Source organism: Lactuca saligna, chromosome 7 (assembly GCF_052625555.1).
Source record: "Lactuca saligna cultivar CGN05327 chromosome 7, ASM5262555v1, whole genome shotgun sequence".
Lineage (NCBI taxonomy): Eukaryota > Viridiplantae > Streptophyta > Magnoliopsida > Asterales > Asteraceae > Lactuca > Lactuca saligna.
In genome coordinates, this window is record NC_136423.1 from 81,886,006 (window position 1) to 81,909,057 (window position 23,052).

The 23,052-nt window shown below is 37.6% G+C and overlaps 1 protein-coding gene and 1 non-coding gene across 3 annotated transcripts; one reads left to right on the forward strand and one right to left on the reverse strand.

Moving 5' to 3' along the window:
- Positions 1-2,306: 2,306 nt before the first annotated feature.
- On the reverse strand, positions 2,307-2,413 carry LOC145007730 (small nucleolar RNA R71). Its single transcript, XR_013663099.1, has one exon. It is a non-coding gene; the product is annotated as a small nucleolar RNA R71 (small nucleolar RNA).
- A 13,559-nt stretch (positions 2,414-15,972) lies between these two features.
- Positions 15,973-19,906, forward strand: LOC145006618 (serine/threonine-protein kinase 52-like). Of its 2 annotated transcripts, none has more exons than XM_078965699.1 (7): positions 15,973-16,300; positions 17,267-17,615; positions 18,067-18,188; positions 18,720-18,925; positions 18,989-19,163; positions 19,257-19,391; positions 19,483-19,906. In XM_078965699.1, the coding sequence occupies exons 2-7, from the start codon at positions 17,270-17,272 to the stop codon at positions 19,693-19,695; spliced, it is 1,197 nt and encodes a 398-aa protein (XP_078821825.1). In that variant the 5' UTR covers positions 15,973-16,300; positions 17,267-17,269; the 3' UTR covers positions 19,696-19,906. The 2 variants fall into 2 exon arrangements, with proteins under 2 accessions (XP_078821825.1, XP_078821824.1); XM_078965698.1 differs by lacking the exon at positions 15,973-16,300 and adding an exon at positions 16,736-16,973.
- The last annotated feature ends 3,146 nt before the right edge of the window (positions 19,907-23,052 follow it).

The window sequence follows — 23,052 nt, forward strand, 5'->3', positions numbered from 1 at the left end:
TATTTGACATATATTCTTAGTTATTTTTGGTTAATTATGAAAATAATATGGACAAAAGGTACTTAAAATGCTTTGAATTGTGTTTTCAGTCCAGAAGATATGCTTGGAGGCAAAGAGGAGAAAAGGGAAAGCAAGTGAAGATTAAAGAGTGAAAAGACTGACCTACTCGGCGAGTAGATCGACCATACTCGGCGAGTACACGATGGTATGCCAGAAGATAAATACGACTGCTAATCTAAAGACGGATAAGTATTGACCTACTCGGCGAGTTGATTCTGCTACTCGCCGAGTACCCTCTGTTTTGGGATATCTTTAAAAGACGAATCCCTATCTCATGGGAGAGAACCCCTGGCGAATTTTGAAGGATTAGCTGCGACTAAAAGGTTCAGAAGGTGCTAAGGAACCCTAAGCTTCAAGAGTTGGAAGAATTCAAGCAATTAGGTTAATTCTACCACTTAGACTTAGGAATTAAACATGTTTGCTTTCATAAACTTTGTTTTTATGCTTGTTTCTACTACAACTATGAGCTAAACTCGTTTGTGTTTCTGTTTGGGGAATACCAAAGAACTCCTATGGTTTAATTATTGAATTTTGTTAATTGTCTATTGGTGATTTATTAAATTAAGTTTGTTAAAGAACCTTATGTATTAATCACTACTATTTTCTGTTAATTGGAAGGCAATTAGGTTGCATGAACATCACTTAATTGTTAACCTCATATGTCTATGTGAATGCTAAAATGTATGCTTGGAAGTAATGAGTATGAAACTAAGATTAATAAGAAAATAGGAAGATTAATGTGTGAGCTTGTTTGAGAAAACATCAACAAGAGGTTAATTGAATTGATAACTTAATTGACCATTACAAATCTTATTTAATCCAAATAATTAATCTAGGGAATTAATTAGTTTAAACACTTGATCAACGCTTAAATTAGTTAATTGTCTAAGGGTTAGGAGTAATGAACATGAACCTAACTATTATCATTGGTAACCAATAGCAATTAATCTACCTTAATTTAAATAACCATAGGAGTGAATTGGTTGAACCTAAATAGAAACATCTTTATCAAATTTGGTGAATAGTTGTTGCTTTAGTTAATTAGTTAATTTAGTTGTTTAAGTTTCTAGTCTTCCAAAACTAGAGAAAAACCATTTACTTTTATTATTTGTTTTAGTTAAAATTAGCTCTTAGTTTAATTTCCGTTCCCTGAGTTCGATACCTTACTTATCAATCTATACCACTTAAAGACAGGTTCACTGCCTTTGTGTGCTTAAATTATCAATAAAACGTAGGGATAAAACTAGTTGAATTTACACACATCAAGTTTTTGGCGCCGTTGCCGGGGAACGGTTCTAAATAATTAAGCTAATCCCTAATTTTGTCGATCCTTTGTGTGAGTTTACTTGCATAAAGTTCATTTATTTCAATTTAGTAACTGGTAATTAGGATTTATTATCTGTTTTAGTTAGGTTAAAAACTTAGAATTTTTTTGAAAAAACCACTGATACTCGCCGAGTGCACTCGCACCCACTCGGCGAGTAACAGTTTAGTTACAATTTTTTTTTCCTTTTATTTGGTTACAATCCTTTTGTTCTTTTTACGCTTTTTATTTGATTAATTTCAGGACTTTCATGACCAGAGGAGCAAACACACCACTGGTACCCCCGTTTGAAGACCCCGAATCCGAATTGAAAAGAAACAAAGGGAAGGACGTGGAGAGTTCAAGCACACCAAAGAAATCACCATTGTCCAACTTGAAGACTGTTTTTGGGAAAAAGAAGAGCAGCAAGTCAGGAGCTTCAAGCGCTTCCTTGATAATTGAGGAGCCAATTCAAGAAAAGATTAGATACGAAACCGAGGAAGAGGACGAGGCAACTTACGGACAAGACACAGAATCGGAGGAAGAGTTAGCATTCACTATGGCTAACATTGATGAAATTCCCATGGGAGAATGGAAGAATAGGATGCGCGACGACCATGGCCCGGGACTTGTGCAACCCGCAATTCCCGCAACTACCACCTTCGAGCTAAAAGGCCATATCCTAGCTTCACTCAAGGAAATACCTTTCTACGGGAAAGATCATGAAGATGCCTACAAACATTTGGATGAAGTAAATGATGTTGCTGATTACTTCAACATTCCAAATGTCACCCGCGAAACTCAACTGCTTCGGATGCTTCCAGTAACCTTCAAGGGTGCTGCTAAAGACTGGCTCAAATCACTTCCTCCCGGGTCAGTCACTACTTGGGCCAGAATGAAGGAAGAATTTATTGACCACTTTTGCCCACCATCCAAGATAGCCAAGCTCAAGAAGGCCATTGCGAACTTTGAACAACAAGCTGGAGAGTCGTTATATGAAGCATGGGAGAGGTACAAAAGTCTGCTACGAAATTGCCCACACCATGATCTAAATAGCCAACAAGAAGTTTCCATCTTTTACGATGGAGTCAATGTCACGACCCGGCAGCTACTAGACTCACAAGGCCCACTTACAAAGAAGCCACCTCCGGTGATCAAAGAATTAATTGAAGAATTCTCTAAACACTCTAGAGAATACCACAACCCTAGGAATGATGTCACGAGGGGAGCCGCATACGCTGCTACTGAAGATTTATCCGCGGTCATGGTCATGTTAAAAACCATGGATAGGAGAATGGACAAAATGGATCAAACTATCCATGCCATACGGGTGGGTTGCGAGAATTGCAATGGACCTCACCTCACTAGAGATTGCGATTTGGATGAGCACGGCAACAAAAAGGCCCAAGTGTGCTATTCGAGCGGTGACCAGTATGATGAAGACTGGCGCAAACAAAAGAAGGAGTGGCTGCCTTACGAAGAATACAAGAAGGCCAAGGAGGAGAAGTATAGACAAAAAGGGAGAGGCTTTTACCAAAAGGAGGAGCCGATGCAAGAGAAGAAGCCAAGCTTGGAAGAGATGCTAACAAAATTTGTGGCTGCTTCCGAGAAAAGACACAGTGACCACGATGCTGCTATCCAAGAAACAAGAACAATGCTCAGGAACCAGCAAGCATCCATCCACAACATAGAAACTCAGCTTGGGCAACTCGCTCAACAACTAAACCAAAGGTCACCAGGTGAGCTTCCTAGCAAAACCGAGAACAACCCACGAGGCGCGCAAGTGAATATTGTTACCACAAGAAGTGGGAAGATTATTACTCCCCTGGCCCCTATTCGAACTGAAGCGAACAAGGACTCACAGAAGGAAGGAACGGAAGTACAAGTCGAAAACCAACATTCACAATCTGAGAGCCCTACTCGCCGAGTAGGACCGATGGACTCGGCGAGTACATCTGCAAAAACTAATGATCAGCCACCCTTGAAACCATACCAGCCTCCAATGCCGTACCCAGCCCGAGCCAAGAAGGAGAAGCAGGAAGAGGAATATCAGAAGTTCCTTGATCATATTAAAACTCTTCAAATAAACATTCCTTTCATTGAAGCAGTCATGCAAATGCCCAAGTATGCAAAGTTCCTTAAGGAACTCCTCACTAATAGAAGAAAGATGGAAGAAGTGCAGAAAGTAATATTGAATGAAAATTGCTCCGCCGCCATGCTAAACAAATTACCAAAGAAGAAGGGTGATCCGGGGAGCTTAACTTTGCCTTGCCAATTTGGCAACTTGGCTGCAATACATGCTTTAGCTGATTCTGGAGCAAGTGTGAACCTTATGCCATACTCGTTCTTCAAAAAGCTGGACCTCCCGGAGCCAAGGCCAATTCGGATGGCAATTCATTTGGCAAACAAGACGGTTACTTTCCCAAGAGGCATATGTGAAGATTTGCTAGTGAAAGTAGACAAATTTGCCTTCCCGGCTGACTTCATCATTCTCGACATGGAGGCGGATCCGCAAGTACCAATCATCCCTGGAAGACCCTTCCTCAACACCGCTAGCGCCATCGTAGACATGAGAGATTCTAAGCTCACCTTGCGAGTTGGGGAAGACTCAGTGACATTCGGGGTAGACCAAGCCATGAAGTACTCAAGGAGTAGTGACGACACGGCGTTCTCAATCGACATGCTTGACGAGTTATTGGAAGAAGACATACCTGAAGATTCCAGCAAGTTTGCAGCTTTGGAAGAAGTATTTGATCCAGAAAAAGACTTATTAGAGATTGAAAGACTGTTGGAAGAAGCAGAGTATGAAGAACTAAAGAACCAAGCTGAAAGCCCTACTCGCCGAGTAGACCCGATCTACTCGCCGAGTACATCTGAAGAAAAGCCAGCGGTCGCGAATGCCTCCACCAACTCGCCGAGTACCATACCTGCACTCGGCGAGTCCGCCACTATGCACAATAAATTGGAGCTCAAAATACTGCCTGACCATCTGGAATACGCCTTTCTGGAAGAAGGAAATCAGAAGCCGGTGATTATAGCCTCGGATCTATCCAAGACGGAAAAGGAGGAGCTTGTACGGGTGTTGAAGAAAAGGAAAAGAGCCATCGCATGGAGCATCTCTAACATAAAGGGAATAAGTCCATCCTACTGCTCTCACAAAATCAACTTAGAAGAAGGAGCAAGGCCAGTGGTGCAACATCAAAGAAGATTAAACCCGAACATGCAAGAAGTCGTCAAGAAGGAGGTGGTCAAGCTTTTGGATGCAGGAATCATCTACTCCATCTCCGATAGCCCATGGGTGAGTCCGGTCCAAGTGGTGCCCAAGAAAGGAGGAATGACGGTCATTACCAACGAGAAGAACGAGTTAATTCCAACGCGAACGGTAACCGGTTGGCGAGTGTGCATCGATTATCGCAAGCTAAACGATGCCACTCGCAAAGACCATTTTCCCCTTCCTTTCATAGATCAAATGTTAGAGAGACTATCGGGCCATAGCTACTATTGCTTCTTAGATGGGTTTTCCGGGTATTTCCAAATACCCATAGACCCAATGGACCAGGAAAAGACCACCTTTACATGCCCCAGTGGGACCTTCGCCTATAGACGCATGCCATTTGGACTATGCAATGCACCTGCGACATTTCAAAGGTGCATGACCGCCATATTCCATGATATGGTGGAAAAATTCATGGAGGTCTTTATGGATGACTTTTCTGTATTCGGATCTTCTTTCAATGACTGCCTCACAAATCTTGACTCGATGCTTGCTAGATGTGAGAAAACCGACTTGGTCCTAAATTGGGAAAAGTGTCACTTCATGGTGAAGGAGGGTATAGTATTGGAACATAAAGTCTCTAAAAAGGGAATTGAGGTGGATCGGGCAAAGATAGACACCATCGCTAAACTACCCCCACCAACTAATGTGAAGGGCATTAGAAGTTTTTTGGGACACGCAGGTTTTTACCGACATTTTATTAAAGATTTTTCCAAAATTACGAAACCTCTAACACAATTATTACTAAAAGACGCACCCTTTAATTTTACTAAAGAGTGTTTAGAGGCATTTGACTTTCTAAAAGAAAAATTAACTAATGCCCCGATCATTATAGCACCAAATTGGAACTTACCCTTCGAGATCATGTGTGATGCTAGTGACTATGCACTAGGAGCGGTCCTTGGACAAAGGGTTGATAAGCACTTTCAACCCATCTATTATGCAAGCAAGACCTTAAATCCCGCCCAAGAGAATTATACTACTACTGAAAAAGAACTATTAGCCATAGTTTACGCTTTTGACAAGTTTCGCCCTTATTTGGTTTTATCTAAAACCACTGTTTTTACTGACCACTCGGCTATCAAGTATTTTTTTTCCAAACAGGATGCCAAGCCAAGACTAATACGATGGGTGCTGCTTCTTCAAGAATTCGATATAGAGATACGAGATAAGAAAGGAATGGAGAACGTAGCGGCCGATCATTTATCTAGGCTCGAGAACCCGGCATTGCAAGAAGATAAGGATGGAGACGACTTTCCGGATGAATACATTATGGTGTCCGTGGGAGAGGAGCCATGGTTCGCGGACATAGCTAACTATTTAGCTACCAACTACGTCCCGAAGGATTATAGTAGTCAGCAAAAGAAGAAATTCTTTGCGGAAATCAAATATTATTTTTGGGACGATCCATACCTCTTCCGAAGCTGCGCGGATGGAATTATAAGAAGATGTGTGTTCGGAAAGGAGAGTCGAAATATACTAGAGCACTGCCATAGCGGGCCCACGGGAGGACATCATGGAGCACACTATACCGCAAAGAAGATCTTTGACATTGGGTTCTATTGGCCTACAATCTTCAAAGATGCAGCCCAATATGTCAAAGAATGCGATGCTTGCCAAAGGGTGGGAAACATTTCATCCCGAAATGAAATGCCACAACATAGCATTCAAGTGTGTGAGGTGTTCGACGTGTGGGGCATAGACTTCATGGGGCCATTTCCCACATCCAAAGGAAACAAGTACATCCTAGTGGCGGTAGATTATGTTTCAAAATGGGCGGAGGCGCAGGCTTTACCTACAAATGACGGACGGGTAGTGGTACGGTTCTTGAAAAAACTATTTTCCCGGTTTGGTGTTCCAAAGGCCCTAATTAGTGACCGTGGCACACACTTTGCCAATGATCAATTGGACAAGGTGCTCAAGAAATATGGGGTGACCCATAAGTTCTCCACATCATACCACCCGCAAACGAGTGGGCAAACGGAAGTGACCAATCGAGCTTTGAAGCGTATCTTAGAGAAGTCGGTGGGAAGCAACCGCAAGGAATGGTCGGACAAATTGGATGACGCGCTATGGGCATTTCGTACCGCTTTCAAAACACCTATTGGTACTACACCATATAGGTTAGTTTATGGAAAGCAATGCCATTTACCGGTTGAAATCGAGCACAAGGCATATTGGGCGCTAAAGAGGTGAAACTTTGACATGGAAGAATTGAAGACCAACCGTCTAATGCAAATGAATGCCCTTGAAGAACTCCGAAATGAGGCTTATTCGAGTTCGTGGCTCTATAAAGAAAAGACCAAGAGATGGCATGACCAAAGAATCAAAAGCAAAGACATCCATGAAGGCCAAAAAGTACTACTCTTCAATTCCCGATTAAAACTTTTCTCGGGCAAACTCAAATCAAGGTGGGATGGTCCATTTGTGGTCAAGATGGTGTTTCCTCACGGGGCTATAGAATTGATCTCAAGAGATGGCATGCCATTTAAAGTCAATGGCCATAGAGTAAAGAAATATGAAGAAGGAGTCCCCCGCAATGAAGGAATGGAGGAGCTCCTGCTGTGCGGAATCGCAAACACATAGAAGGGGCGGAGTCCAGCTAATGACTCCATCAAAAGAAGCGCTTCTCGGGAGGCAACCCGAGTTTCACGTTTGCATTTTGTTTCCCTTCTTTATTTTTCGTATTTTTTCATTATTCTTCATTCATTCTACTTCTCTAAGTGCTTGTGGACAAGCTCTACTGAAAGTGTAGGGTGGAAAGGCTAAACAAAGGAATTAATATAGTGAAAATTGGCAAATTTTTTTTTTTTTTTTCAACCTGAGACATCTACTCGGCGAGTATATCGGCTATACTCGGTGAGTAAATGTTCGTATACAGCCAAAAATGCATGACACGCGTGTCTACTCGGCGAGTAGATCCATTATACTCGGCGAGTAGACGGTTAAAACCCAGTAAATTAAAATCTGTAAAAATTACTTTTGTTCAACATTTCACCCCCACACTCGCCGAGCATCTTCTCTCAGCCGCCTCTCAAGAGTTCTTCAAGATCTAGTCAATTTTCTTTCTCTTTCTCTTAATTCAACCACCAAGGTAACATCTTTGCTCTTTAATTTTATGAAAGGTCCAATCTTTATCACATATCTCCCCATATTTGGTATATTTTCGGATTTGGGGAGTTTTCCCCAATTTTTAGGGCTTTGATTTACTCATGAATTAGAAGTTATTTGGTAAAATTTCTTCAAGATATATGGTTAGATACACAATTACAACAAACCCCTATGAACAAATTGGACTATTACACTAATTACACAGATCCGGTTTCGATCTGTCCGAGTGTTCATATTACTCGGTGAGTATGCTCGCGTACTCGGCGAGTAGGTCACAATCAGATCATAAATTTTCCTGTTTTAATTGCTGGGTGATATTTGTTGCTGTGTTTTTGATATATGTATGCAGTTAGAATGGCAAGAAGAGGTCAGTCATCACGTGGGGGAGGCCATGGTGATATGCCATGGTTAGCCTTTCAACAAATTACCTCCAAATCTTCCAAAACTCGAGCGCTAAACAGGTTGGAAGCACTTCGACAGAAAGAAATCCACCTACCGAATGCAGTGGATTGGGGATGGATGGGCAATGTTGGCTTGGAAGAGGAACTCACCCCATATTTGGTGAAAGATTGTAACTTGGGTTATGCCAACATCACTTGTGATGGTTGGTTGCAATTGTTCAAGATTCAAGAGCCAGTATATGCAGAGTTGTGTTGGGAATTCTTCGCTACCATCTCATTCCGAGGTGGTAGTGAGTTTTACAATCCAAACACGATCTCGTTTTCTTTGGGTGGGGAGCTGCGACAATGCAGCATGGTTGAGTTCTCTTGGCGGTTGGGCATCTACGATCAAGACATGGTGATGACGGATTACTTTGAAGCCTTCTTGGAGAATACCTACAAAGAACTTCCCGAGGAAGTGGTGGCATCGACATGGTGGAGTACAATTGCTAACCGAGTCTACATACCTTCTACTGCTCAAGAAGGTCATATCCGTTCTCCGATCCACCGACTCCTTCACCGGTTCATTGCAAGCACGGTCAACATGCGGAAGGATGGGGACAAAGTTCCCACCCTTGATATTTTTTACTTGTGGAGTATCATCACTCCCGACGTCTTCTGCAACCTCCCGTATTGCATTGCCAAATTTCTTGCGGAGGGGGCGGTTAAGGAGAAGATAAACTCGAAGATAAATGGGGGCATGTTCATTACTCGGCTTGCGAAATCGTTTGGGATCTTGGATTTGCCGCAAGCTCAAGCGTTAACGATTATCCACCCTCCTCCGTTTAACACTGCACTTTATAGGAGGGCTCAGATAGTTGAGAAATTTGGTGATTCCTTTACTATCCCAAATGAGGATGAGCCGGCGGTCCCCGAGGAGCCGGGAAGGCGGGTTAGGCAAAGGAGTGAGCGGGTGCGGGACGACCCACCGGTTATTTCGGTGGAGGATAACGAGAGTTGGAACCAAGTGGAGTATCGATAATACTTGGATGATATTGGCTGAGGGGTTAATTACACCAATCAATCCTTCAAGTATCTTTTCCAACAAATGCACATTGCCCCAAGGCCTGGACCCGGCTACCCGTATATTATGGATTGGGACGAGAGGATGCGAAGAAGGGGTGGAGAAGGAGGTAGTGGAGCTGGAGGAGCTGGGATGGACGAGGAAGAATGAAGATTTTATTTGCTTTTGTTTGATTATGATGTTTGTTTTAAAGACAATTGTGGACATGTGAACTTGGTTATGTGGTTTGAATTTTAGTGTTACTTTTAGTTTTCTTTTCAGGTATTGAAGCTAGGATGCATGCTATTTAGGAATGGTCAAGCGAGGAATGAGAACCTTTAGGAGTGCTTATGGAGTTTTGTTCCTAGGATCGAGTCCGTACGAATCGAGAGTTTATTAAAGTGTTGCTGTTTAGGAAGTTTACTGGAGAGTGCATTTATATTTGCATGTCAACACTAGAGTAAAGAGAGTCAGCGATTAAAAAAATTCTGGAATTATACGCTCTACTCGCCGAGTGCACTAATACTACTCGGCGAGTACATCTGTTTCTGCACGATTTGCTTTGTCCGATACATACTACTCGCCGAGTTTACTATCCTACTCGCCGAGTAGCCTGCTGCCAGAGGAGTTATTGATTTGTTCTGGCTACTGTTATATGCGCCATTCATACATTCTTTATGCATTACTACTGAGGCTTGTGCAATACTCCTTTTTCCTTGGACTTTTCGAGCTATCAACCACACGAGACATATGGCACCCATGCCATGGATGAGCTATTCCCATGGTTAAAGTCACTAGAAGAAGGAGTTGAGAAGAGAGTGTCAACCTAGCGACTGCTACCCCAGGGGAGTTTGTTCCAACTTTCTCTCTATTTGCATTTTTTAAGTTGTTATAATATGCAATGAGGGCATTGCATAAAATAAGTGTGGGGTAGGGGGTTAGTCACATCTTAGAAGACTTAGAATCTTAATTTAGGCTAATTTTTAAATTTGTTGAATATTCAAAATGATTAGGTCTTAAAGTAGAAAATTTTGGTAAAAAATTAGGATTCCATATTAAGATTGTGTTAATAATTGCATGAGAACCCAAATGTTTAGTTGAGCCTATATACGTTCTAGTGCATTTGTGGCTTCCTTATTTCAGTGAAATCATGAGACAAAAACACGACCTTGCTCAGCCTGAGGGATGCAATATGTTTAGCGGCCTAAACCTGAAATGTATTCAGGAAAATTTTTATCATTAGCCAATAAAGGTTGAGATTGAGCGCCCCTGCTTAAGCATGTAGGGATTTGAGTGAAAAAAAAGTGAGGTATACATGTAAAAAAAAACGAGGGAATTACAAGAAAAATTGAAAGAATTTTGGAGCAAATGAAGTAAAGATTTGAAGATCAGAATTCGAAGAAATCCGAAAAGTTGAAGATACCAAAAATCAAACAACAAAGGTGGTGAATTCAAAGATATCCAAGATCAAATTATCAAGAAATGAAGAATTCCAAAGAGCTCCATAGTGGTATCATAAATTGTAATTTTCTAGATTATGTATTCTTGGGTTGCTCCATTAAAAATACCTTGAGGGTAAAGAGGTTTTCTGAGGATGGATTCGGAGGGTTGCATAAAGTGAGCATAGTTCGGGGTGAGTGGGCGAATGTTTATGAGGATTGTGAGTATTTGAAGTATGGGGGTTTTTAGGATTTTAGACACAAATGCGTGCGTTGCGGTCTTGGCATAATGGCTGGGAAGGATTGGAGTTATTAATGTGATTTTAATGTGTTTAAAATATAGTTTTGCTTGGGGGCAAGCAAAAGTCAAGTGTGGGGTATTTTGATATGTGCATAATTAGTTAATTATTTGACATATATTCTTAGTTATTTTTGGTTAATTATGAAAATAATATGGACAAAAGGTACTTAAAATGCTTTGAATTGTGTTTTCAGTCCAGAAGATATGCTTGGAGGCAAAGAGGAGAAAAGGGAAAGCAAGTGAAGATTAAAGAGTGAAAAGACTGACCTACTCGGCGAGTAGATCGACCATACTCGGCGAGTACACGATGGTATGCCAGAAGATAAATACGACTGCTAATCTAAAGACGGATAAGTATTGACCTACTCGGCGAGTTGATTCTGCTACTCGCCGAGTACCCTCTGTTTTGGGATATCTTTAAAAGACGAATCCCTATCTCATGGGAGAGAACCCCTGGCGAATTTTGAAGGATTAGCTGCGACTAAAAGGTTCAGAAGGCGCTAAGGAACCCTAAGCTTCAAGAGTTGGAAGAATTCAAGCAATTAGGTTAATTCTACCACTTAGACTTAGGAATTAAACATGTTTGCTTTCATAAACTTTGTTTTTATGCTTGTTTCTACTACAACTATGAGCTAAACTCGTTTGTGTTTCTGTTTGGGGAATACCAAAGAACTCCTATGGTTTAATTATTGAATTTTGTTAATTGTCTATTGGTGATTTATTAAATTAAGTTTGTTAAAGAACCTTATGTATTAATCACTACTATTTTCTGTTAATTGGAAGGCAATTAGGTTACATGAACATCACTTAATTGTTAACCTCATATGTCTATGTGAATGCTAAAGCGTATGCTTGGAAGTAATGAGTATGAAACTAAGATTAATAAGAAAATAGGAAGATTAATGTGTGAGCTTGTTTGAGAAACCATCAACAAGAGGTTAATTGAATTGATAACTTAATTGACCATTACAAATCTTATTTAATCCAAATAATTAATCTAGGGAATTAATTAGTTTAAACACTTGATCAACGCTTAAATTAGTTAATTGTCTAAGGGTTAGGAGTAATGAACATGAACCTAACTATTATCATTGGTAACCAATAGCAATTAATCTACCTTAATTTAAATAACCATAGGAGTGAATTGGTTGAACCTAAATAGAAACATCTTTATCAAATTTGGTGAATAGTTGTTGCTTTAGTTAATTAGTTAATTTAGTTGTTTAAGTTTCTAGTCTTGCAAAAATAGAGAAAAAACCATTTACTTTTATTATTTGTTTTAGTTAAAATTAGCTCTTAGTTTAATTTCCGTTCCCTGAGTTCGATACCTTACTTATCAATCTATACCACTTAAAGACAGGTTCACTGCCTTTGTGTGCTTAAATTATCAATAAAACGTAGGGATAAAACTAGTTGAATTTACACACATCACGTCACATGTCGTCGCTAATGCATCGCGTCACCGTTATTGCGAACACAGTAGTGATCCGTGTGAAATGAACCATGTCCGTCTGATTAGTATTCCATCCAACGGTCGTAAAAGCATAAAAAAGGCACTGTTTTTCCCTCCAGGAGTGACGCTACTAATACATGAGCGTCGCCGCTATTGCTTTGCATCAGATAACCCCCCTCGTTCTTTCTTGTTTCATCTGCCTCTTTCTTCTCACAATCCTCCCATCGCCTTCCCTGTTAATTCCGACTAGCCACCACTGATTGTTGCCACACACTCGCCGCTGACCGAACCTTCACTACCGGCAACAAGTCCTTTATTACCGGTGTCCAACGACCAAGAGGGCATCCAACGACACAACTACGTTTTTGAAAAATTGAGCAATCTAAGGTCAAATTCTTTCCCTAATTTCTATTCTTCTTTTATTTTAATGTTGGTTTTAGCATTGATTTATATGTTTTCTAAGATTTTGTTTGGTTAGTGATTTTGAGGGCTACCAAGTCCTTCTGTGTTTCTGTGTTTTGATGTTACTTTATGGATTTTGTGACATTATATATGTTTTCTCATATTTATGCAACCTATTGCATAATTGATTTGTGTTTATGTACATTGTGATGTATTGGGATGAAACTGGAATTACGCATGGTTTGTATGATTTTGTATTTACATTTATACTTTTGTATGAAATTGAAAATTGATGTCTAAAATGGTACGTGATATAATGTATGATGTTGTATTGTATGTCTTAAATGAAATGAAAATTGGGATTTAATGTATTGTATACAAGTATTTCTTATAAAGGTTATAGTTTGCATTTATTTTGGTTAATTATATTTGTAGACTTTTAAAGTTCTCTAAATTCTATATTGTGTATTTATAGAGGAAAAAGTATGATGCTATATTGTGTATGTATTTGTATGCAAATTGGAAACTACAATGTTATAATGAAAAAAAACAAAGTAGGATGCTATAATAGAAAGTGTATTATTTTTGTATATGTAATATGTGTAAATTCTATTCATATTGTAATTTTACAGGCTATATATGGGATTTAGTTGGGTGATACTCTTCTACATGATGACGGATGTTATGGGCCTAGGACATGGAGGTGATAGAGTCGGGGATCCACCACCTCTAGTAGGCTTTGGTTGTGGACAACACGAACGGGATGGTAAGTCTTATTATAATATATTTATTAGCTATTTTTATCCATTTATTATAAGCTATTGTGACTAATATTTTTAATTATATTTTTCAGCTGAGCTCCCTAAAAAAAGAAGAGGCCTAGCAAAAAATATCCAACTATCAAAGCTGACACGGGCAAACAAGGGAAAGCCTGTGGACTTGGATTTCGATAGGGAGTTGACATATTCCCCTGTCGGGAACCGTGGTAATTGGTTTACTCGTGAGATTGAGAGGTATATGTGGATGAACATCCCTTTGAACGTATCTGGTTGGGACAATGTTTCCCCCGCTTTAAGGAATGTCATGGTGGTTCATCTAAACGTAACTTGGATAATATATTAAGTTTAGTTCTGATTGGTATTTAACTAACTAACTTTTTTGTATTTGTAGAATAAGTTTGATATATTGGTAATTCTTAGTTTTGTTATAGTTTGATATATTGGTATTTGTTAGTTTTGTTATAGTTTGATATATTGGTATTTTGTAGCTTGGTAATTGTTAGTTTATGAAAGTACAATGATGCAATGGTATTTTGTAGGTTGGTAATTGTTAGTTATAGTACAATGCTATAATGATTTATATGCAATATATGTAATTTGATAATTGTTAGTTTATGAAAGTACAATGCTATAATGGTATTTTGTAGTTTGGTAATTGTTAGTTATTGTTCAATGCTATATTTTTTGTACTTTGCTTGTATGTGGAATGTATATTTTGTATATAGAATGTTATAATGCTAGTTTAACTTATAAGACTACGTTGTTTTATTTGTAACACTTGTAAATGCTTCAAATAATGTTAAAAGATCCGACATGTAGTGCTGCACTTGAAGATTGGTTTCGCTCGTTGTAACAACGAAATGAAACTGGAGGAAATGAGGAGAGCGATGATGACGAGTAGATAGTTGTAGGATTTTCTTATGTTTTGTTTGTGTAAGTATTTTAGACTAGTATTTTCGATATTTTGTTATATGTTAAATTAGACGAATATTTTAAATGGATGTTGGATTAGATTAATTAATATCATACCAGTTTTTATACTTTTTATACGGTTTATATATATATATATATATATATATATATATATATATATATATATATATATATATATATATATATATATAAAGGAAAACACCAATACCGGCGACGCCTTTAGTGGCGGCAGTTGGTTGTTAGCGGTGACGGTGCTTTAGCGATGACAAGAACTTATTTGCGGTGACGGTGCTATTAGCGGCGACAACACTCATTAGCGGCAACAATTTGATTATTAGCGACGACCCTTTAGCGGCGAGATGTCGCCGCTAATAGTATTAGCGCCGACAAACCCCACTTTTAGCGCTGACGCCTATCGCCGGTAATACTCTAATTTATTGTAGTGTTTTGTAATTGTTTGACTTGTATAAACCCACTTACATGTGGTGCCAGATGGGGATGTTACAGTCTCACACTCTAGAACCCGGATTAGAAAATCATTGAAGAATTGAAGTTCATTTCTACATGTGTTACGCTTGAGGCTTGGTTCGTGAATTTGCTCGATTTTGGAAGATTTGAAGCGGGTCATGCATTCCTAACTTTGAGGGGGAGAATGTTAGGGTATAAAGTTATCTATGTATGACTTTGTAATGGTTTGACTCGTTTAGACCCACTTACATGTGGTAGTATAGCATTGTGACATGAGAGAGAGAGAGAGAGACTCGTTTAGACCCGCTTACATGTGATAGTATAGCATTGTGACATGAGAGAGAGAGAAAGAGAGAGAGAGAGAGAGAGAGAGAGAGAGAGAGAGAGATGTAAACACGTTTATATAAGGTGGGTTCCATACTTCTTGTAGAGGTGTGCTTGAGAGATGTAGTTCATAGTGACTACTGAATGTGATATTTATGATTTCTAGATCTAGTACCCTTTTTGTGCTCAATCCTATCATCGAATACATCTTTTAGCACTCAAATCACCGTATTTTTTGTGTTCTTTAATTCTGTTTGCCAAGTCAAATGCTCATAATTCACATTAGTAAGTAGTATTTGTGATGGATTTACCTTCAACCATGATTAATTTCTCTAGAAGGGGAAGAACTTGATTTCACCATAATAAATAATTGGAGGCGGTTAATTTAATAGTAAGCATATGAAGAAGAGTATTCATGGGTAGGGTTGAATTGGTTGAAGCTGAGTCGACATGGCCGAGCTCAACCGGATGGATATAGGGTTTGAGATTAGCGATGGGGAAAGATGAGAATCGCTTATCTCGCTAATACCATATAGAGAGGGATAATTTTAGCGGAACGAGTTTTATTATCATAAAGGACTCAATATATAATTACAAAGAATAACCTATATAAGTAATACAAATTGATACACAATAATATCCTAAATTAGGAGTTGACTATATTGAATAAATATAGCCTATTAGTTAGCTTGAAGCAAACCGTCTGCTCGAAGAGTTAGCTTAAGAAGACGGGCATGGCTGATTACAACCCCATCCTGGTATCCGATATAACCAAAAGATGAGCCGAAAAAAGACGAGCAAGGAACTCCGATAGATCATGAGTGGCTTAAGAGATCAAACTTTCAATTTTCCGTTTAGTATAAATAGGCTGTAACAGATGATGTTTTTATTTGGTCTTTCCCTTTGTTTTCCTTAATAAAACCTTGGAGATCAAGTATTCAGCATACTTCCACTTTTTTGTGCCTCTTTTCCTCTGCTCTGTTTTTACGTCTGCACCTTGTACCCAAAGAGTAAGATCGCAGATTCCTTGCTTACACTTGATTTCTGTTGGTTGACTTTAAAGAGGAGGACGTGTCCTTGCTAAAGATAATCAGTTTTTATATATTTTAATAACGTTTAGGAAAAAAAAACTATTTATTGTGATGGAAATAAGATACCATTGAGGAAACATGATAGTTGTTGAATTGTAGCAAAGACATATCAAGTACTTTGCCTTGTAGCGAGAATAGTCTCATATCCTTTTTAGAATAATTGTAGTCCCTTGATCGAGAAAATCTTGCAAGAAAGGGTAAAATGATATTTATGAGATAAAAGGCGCGTCTTATTTTTCGAAGTATGTGAGGTAATGAGATTAGAAGCTATGGTTCACACATTTCGATACCTCTAGTTTTTTTTTTATCCCACAGATTTCGCAAAATATAAGGCTAATTTCATATCGAGATGTTAATCTTCAAACTTGTTACCATAATTTTCTCATTCTGGCGTAATCCATCATGTGACTCCTGAGCCACTACTATCTCTTTCTCTTTCACCAATTATTTAGGTGCAGTCAACTTTTGTTTCTCTCTTCCCTTTTCCCATCTGTCTCGTCTCTCACTCTCCACACATTTAAAGTTCCTGGTTTTAAGTTTTGAATTCAAGGTGTTTGTCATTTCCATCTTTATCTTACAATTTCTAAGCAAGGTGCGTGTTCACTTTTTGTCTCTTAATGTTGACATGTGGTGGTACATGTCATGTAATCATCCTTGGATCGAAACATGCATGCATGATTCAATCTTTTACATGATAAGCCAATCATAAGTAAACCATGATGAAAGTATAGGTTTCTATCCATGAACCTTTATAAATATACATAAACCGTATGTAATATTCTATTTTCTCCATCTATTCATCCTATTTGTTGCATTTAGAGTCATCTTTGAAAAACATTATATCAATTTCTTATCTTTGTGAATAATTAACCTTTGTGTTTACAGACAATGGATTCTAGAACAAATGGGGAAATCGAAGACAACCCAAATCCCGAGGTTTCTGAATCAAAGTTGAAAAACGTGGAAAGTGTTGGAGAGAAAGACACGTTGGGGGAGTGCAAGAAATCTGCAAGCACCAATGACATGTTGTTTAGGGCTGATGAAATTGATCTCAAATGCTTGGATGTGCACCTAGAGAAGCACCTGAGCCGAGCTTGGTCAAGAAATGTAGAACCTAATAGGCCAAAAGAACCATGGGAGATTGATTTGGCTAAGTTGGAAATAAGGAATCTTATTGCTCGTGGAGCTTATGGAACGGTTTATCGTGGCACTTATGATGGGCAAGATGTTGCTGGTATGTAGTTTTCTCTTGCTTCTACAAGAACTCTCATTGTTCTTAGGTCATATCCAAAATGAGCATATAGGAATGTGGGACACCCTCGAACGATTATCTTGTGTAGATTTGGTAATATAAGAAAAAAAAACTAACTTTCTATGGTGTTGACAATTAATGGTAGTGCATACTGCATAGCCATGTTAGAAAACATCCATCCAAAACTGTACATCTGTAGTGATCATGTGAGCGACACACAAACATGTGATTCGAACACGTGACCTCTAAGTTGTCGTGAAAATCGATTCTAAGGTTTTTTAAAGTGTATTGAATTAAGCTTAGTTTCTTTTAAAGTTTTCTAGGGTATGAGAGGAAATAACTTAGTGATGATTGATGAAAACCTTTTCCTTTTATTTTTATCTCCTCTCTATGCTTCAACATTATACAAATATATCGTTATTGTATTATATAGTGAAACTGTTGGATTGGGGAGAGGATGACATGGCTACAACTAATGAACTCGCGGCTTTACGAGCATCATTCCAGCAAGAAGTTGCTGTTTGGCAAAAGTTAGATCATCCAAATGTTACTAGTGTACGTACTCAGACATATTTGTATGCATATATAATAGGGAAAATGACTTAAAAGCCCAATGAAATTTTCAAACCGTTCAAAAAATCCTAATTATATTTTGTCTGTTCAAAAAAACCCAATAAACTTAACATTTTATCTAAAAAGTCCAACTAAGTTACACTTGCTGAAAGTCAAATAAGAGAAACAAATGACGTGGCTTATTACCGTATCGGAAAAATGACTTGTTAAACCAACGAAGTTTCCAAAACGTTTAAAAAACTCCAATCATGTTTTGACTGTTTAAAAAAAAACCCAACGAACTTAAACAAAACAAGATTGGATTTTTCTAAACGGTTTGGAAATTTGTTGGACTTTTTAGACAAAATGTTAAGTTCGTTGGGTTTTTTTGAACAGAGAAAACATGATTGAGGTTTTTTGAATAATTTGGAAACTTCATTGGCTTTTAAGTCATTTTCCCTATATAATATATATGATGCCCAAAATTACTTTCTTTTCTTTTAGTGTTATTAACTATCATAAAGTGGGTTTCAGTTTATTGGTGCTTCAATGGGGACTTCAAATCTCAAGATACCTGCTAAAAACTCAAGCGATGATCCTACTGAACTTCCATCAAAGGCTTGTTGTGTGGTGGTAGAATTTCTTAGAGGCGGAACCCTAAAAGGATTATTATACAGGAATAGGAAGAAGAAGCTTCCGTACAAAATTGTTATTCAACTCGCTTTGGATCTTGCAAGAGGGTGAGTTTCTATTGTATCATAAGTACATCCTTTAAGTCGTTAATGAATGTAGCAATTTTGCAGATTGAGCTACCTCCACTCAAAGAAGATTGTGCATCGTGATGTTAAAGCCGAAAATATGTTGTTAGATAGTAATAGGAAGCTCAAAATTGCGGATTTTGGTGTTGCTCGTGTTGAAGCTCAGAATCCCAAAGATATGACGGGTGAAACTGGAACATTAGGTTATATGGCTCCTGAGGTGATCTTAATCATTGAGCTTTATAAAGTGTCATATTAAGTTTGATCTTCTTACATCTAATATGAAAAATCCAAAATGTGTTAATTTCCACAGGTTCTTGAAGGAAAGCCTTATAACAGAAAATGTGATGTTTATAGCTTTGGTGTATGCTTATGGGAAACTTATTGTTGTGATCTTCCATACCCATTTCTCAGTTTTGCTGAAGTGTCGTCAGCAGTTGTTCGTCATGTAGGCCAACTACTTCTGTTTGCTCTTTTTAAGATACTATTTTCCACACGTTTGTCACTTAATTTTAATTTTTTTGTGTAAAATTTTTTAGAATCTGAGGCCGGAAATACCAAGATGTTGTCCGAGTTCTTTAGCAAACGTAATGAGGAGATGTTGGGATGCAAATCCTGACAAGCGCCCAGAGATGCCTGAAGTTGTGAAGTTACTAGAAGCCATTGATACCACTAAGGGCGGAGGTATGATACCTGAAGATCAAGTTGCTGCTGCTGGGTGTTTCTGTTTTGGCCCAGTGCGAGGTCCTTGAATTCTGTCAAATCTCTTGGTGTCTCTCCAACAAAATTTTCTTTAAATCATTGTGCCTGTGTTTGAATTGAGTGTACATAGAGTGCAATGAGCTAGAACTCATATGATTTTGTAAGTTGCACCAAAAATGGAGTTATTAACTGTTATGATTGAATGATAAAACAGTACGGAGAGGTTTTTCTCATTGATTGAATGAACACTTACAAGAGAAACTGCAATGAATAATTAAGAAACATGGTGTCTTTCAATTTCAAAGGCGACTAACTTCTAACATATTTTGATAGTTCATTAACTTTACAACTTGTAAGCATGTGATAGGCATGTGAACCATATCTAACAAGGCTGCCTAAACAAGAGGATATGGTAATAATCCAAGCTTGGTGAAAGAATGCTATAACAAACTTTGACCTCAAGAACTCAACATATTCCTAACATCAATATTCTATTCATTATGAAAGAGTTGGTTTTCATCATATAAATACAAAATAAATATCTCACTACAATCACACTCAAACTCTCAGATGATTACAGGAATCAAACACCTAAATGTGTTTATACAGAAACCCTAATATGAAAACCCTCTTCTGAAGACGAAGAGAATGAATGAGAGAATATCAATTAGAAAAGCCTTGAGTTATACTGAAAATAAGCTTTAGCTACTCTTTAAATACTTGGGGCAAGATACAACCCATGGGCCCATGGATAGCCCATGGATCTGGTTCGGGTTAACAATCTACGAACATATTCCAACTCTATACACAAACACACATATTCAACCCGTACAAATAATATAACTTAACACAATATACCCTGCATCAAAATATAATTACACAAATGATAAGTTTGTAACTATTTTAATACTTTTAACAGGCAGTGCTAATTATGTTCAAAATTAATTGAAAAGAAAAGAGATACAAGGTATACATACACACATTACAAAGAATTAGCTCCTATGAATAAGGAGCTTTCTAGCATAATGGTTGACTAATTTAAGTTCCTATCGATATGCATATCAACTTGACTTAATTATGTACAACTAATTTACAACTATTATCCCCCTTCAAGCTGATTGGTCAGGGACTAACAAGAATATGCCACGAAAGAAAAGTGATACAAGGTATAAATACACACATTAAAAAGAATTAGCTCCTATGAATAAGGAGCTTTCTATCGTAATGGTTGATTAATTTAAGTTCCTATCGGTATACATATAGACTTGACTTCATTATGTACAACTAATTTACAACTATTATCCCCCTTCAAGCTGATTGGTCAGGGACTAACAGGAATATGCCACGAAAGCATTCAAACAATGGTCGATGTAGAAGACTGATATGTGAGAAATGTACTAGTTTTCATCCCAACTAACTTAAACAAAACAAAAAAAAAATAAAAAATAAAAAAAACACACGGAAGACAGTGTACCTATCGATTAGCAATTTAGTGTACGCAAGTAAGGTATCAAACTCAGGGAACGTAAACAATTAAAATATTACTAATATTATCTAAATAAAACAATTATTAAAAATATTTTTTCTCTAGTTTTGCAAGAATAAAAACTTAAGTAATAACTTGAATACTTTAGCAAAAAGGAATTAACAACTAAAGAAGAAACAAAAGACAACTAGATTCAATAAGATTAAAGAAACGTCCGTTTAGATTCGATTCACTTATTCCTATGGTTAATTTCGTGGCAAGTGAAATCAATTAATATATCATTAGTCACCGATTTCTAATTTGATTAGGTTCATGTACACTGTTATAATCCTTTAGCAAACAAATCAATTCAAGTAGTGATCAAACGATTAAATTAAAGAGTTTACTAGTGTTCAATTCAAATCAAGTAAGACTTGTAATAATAGCTAATCAAGTTGGTTGGTTCAATTAACTCATATGTGGTTGGTCATCACATATGCTCACACATTAACTAATTTATTCTCTAGTTAACCTTAGTTATGTTCATACCATTAGGCATACAATCTTGTTTTCATAAAACCATAAGATTCAAGTAATCAAGTAGATGTCAAAACAACTCAATATACTTAGTCATTAACAAAAAATAATTATCATTAAAACATAAGGATCTTTTAACAAGTTAAATTAACAAGATAAATAACCAAATCAATATAAGCCAAAGCCACCAATCAAACCATATTTATAAGATCATCAAGTCTAAACAAAAGTATAGAGTTTTAGCCCATAACTTCAGCAAATAAAACCATAAATACGAAATTCAATGTTGAAAACATGATTCACGCAAAGAATTAAGAGAAAAGTGATGCTTAAATGCCTTTGATCTCTTCTATATTAACCACTAGTCGAATTCTAAGTTCCAAAGCTTCTTGCGAATGTATCTGGCCTCCAAAAGGCGATAAAAGCCTCCAACAAATGTTAGGGTTTCGAATGAAAACGATCCCTAAATAAATTCCGAAAAATGGCGCAACTCGGCGAGTTGGTCATTAAAATCCCGTATTCCCCAAGTCAGCGTCAAGAATCGCGAAGCTTCTATTTAACACGGAGAGTTGGAGGACCCAAACTCGCTAAGTTAGTTTGGAATCAACATTTCTCAAAACACAAAATTCGTCCGAAATTGTGTCTATTTTTCAGAACATTTAAAATCTCGTCAATCGGAGTTATGAGTCATGAGATATGGCCAAAACGATGATGAGGGGTTAAGCTATCCAACAACATCCTTCTTTCTTCAAAATCCAAGATCCAAGCTTCCAATCACCAATTCTGCTTCCTTTTCCTTCCGAGCATGTCTTTGTTGTTGAAATGAGATTTTAAACTAATTATGTACCATTTGTCCATTATTTGAGACAAAAACAACACAAAGTATTAAGATAATGCATGAATTTTATAACTAAATATGCCCATATCAAAATATCTCACACTTGAATTTTGTTTTCCCTCAAGCAAAACTGAATTTTAACACACTAATACCAAGTAAGACAACCCCAATTGAACCCAACCATTATGCGAAGACCGCAACGCGTGCATTTGTATCTAATTTTTTTTCCTAAGGACCCCCTAACCCTAAATACTCACAATATTCATAAACACTGACCCACTTTTTCTGAACAACGCTCATTTTATGCATCTCTCCGAGTCTATACGTAGAAAACTTTCTTAATCGCAATGAATATTTCCCAAGCACACATACAGAAAAATAACCTAGAAAAGAAGATTACAATAAAAATAAAAATACAACTTTAGCTTTGAATCTTTGATACTTTGTAGCTCTTTTTCACGTCTTCATAGTTTGAAGAATCTTTCAAACATTTCAACACATTTTTTTTCAACCAAATTTTTTTTTTCAACCAAACTTTTTTCACTCAAACTAAAAACCTAGAAAAAC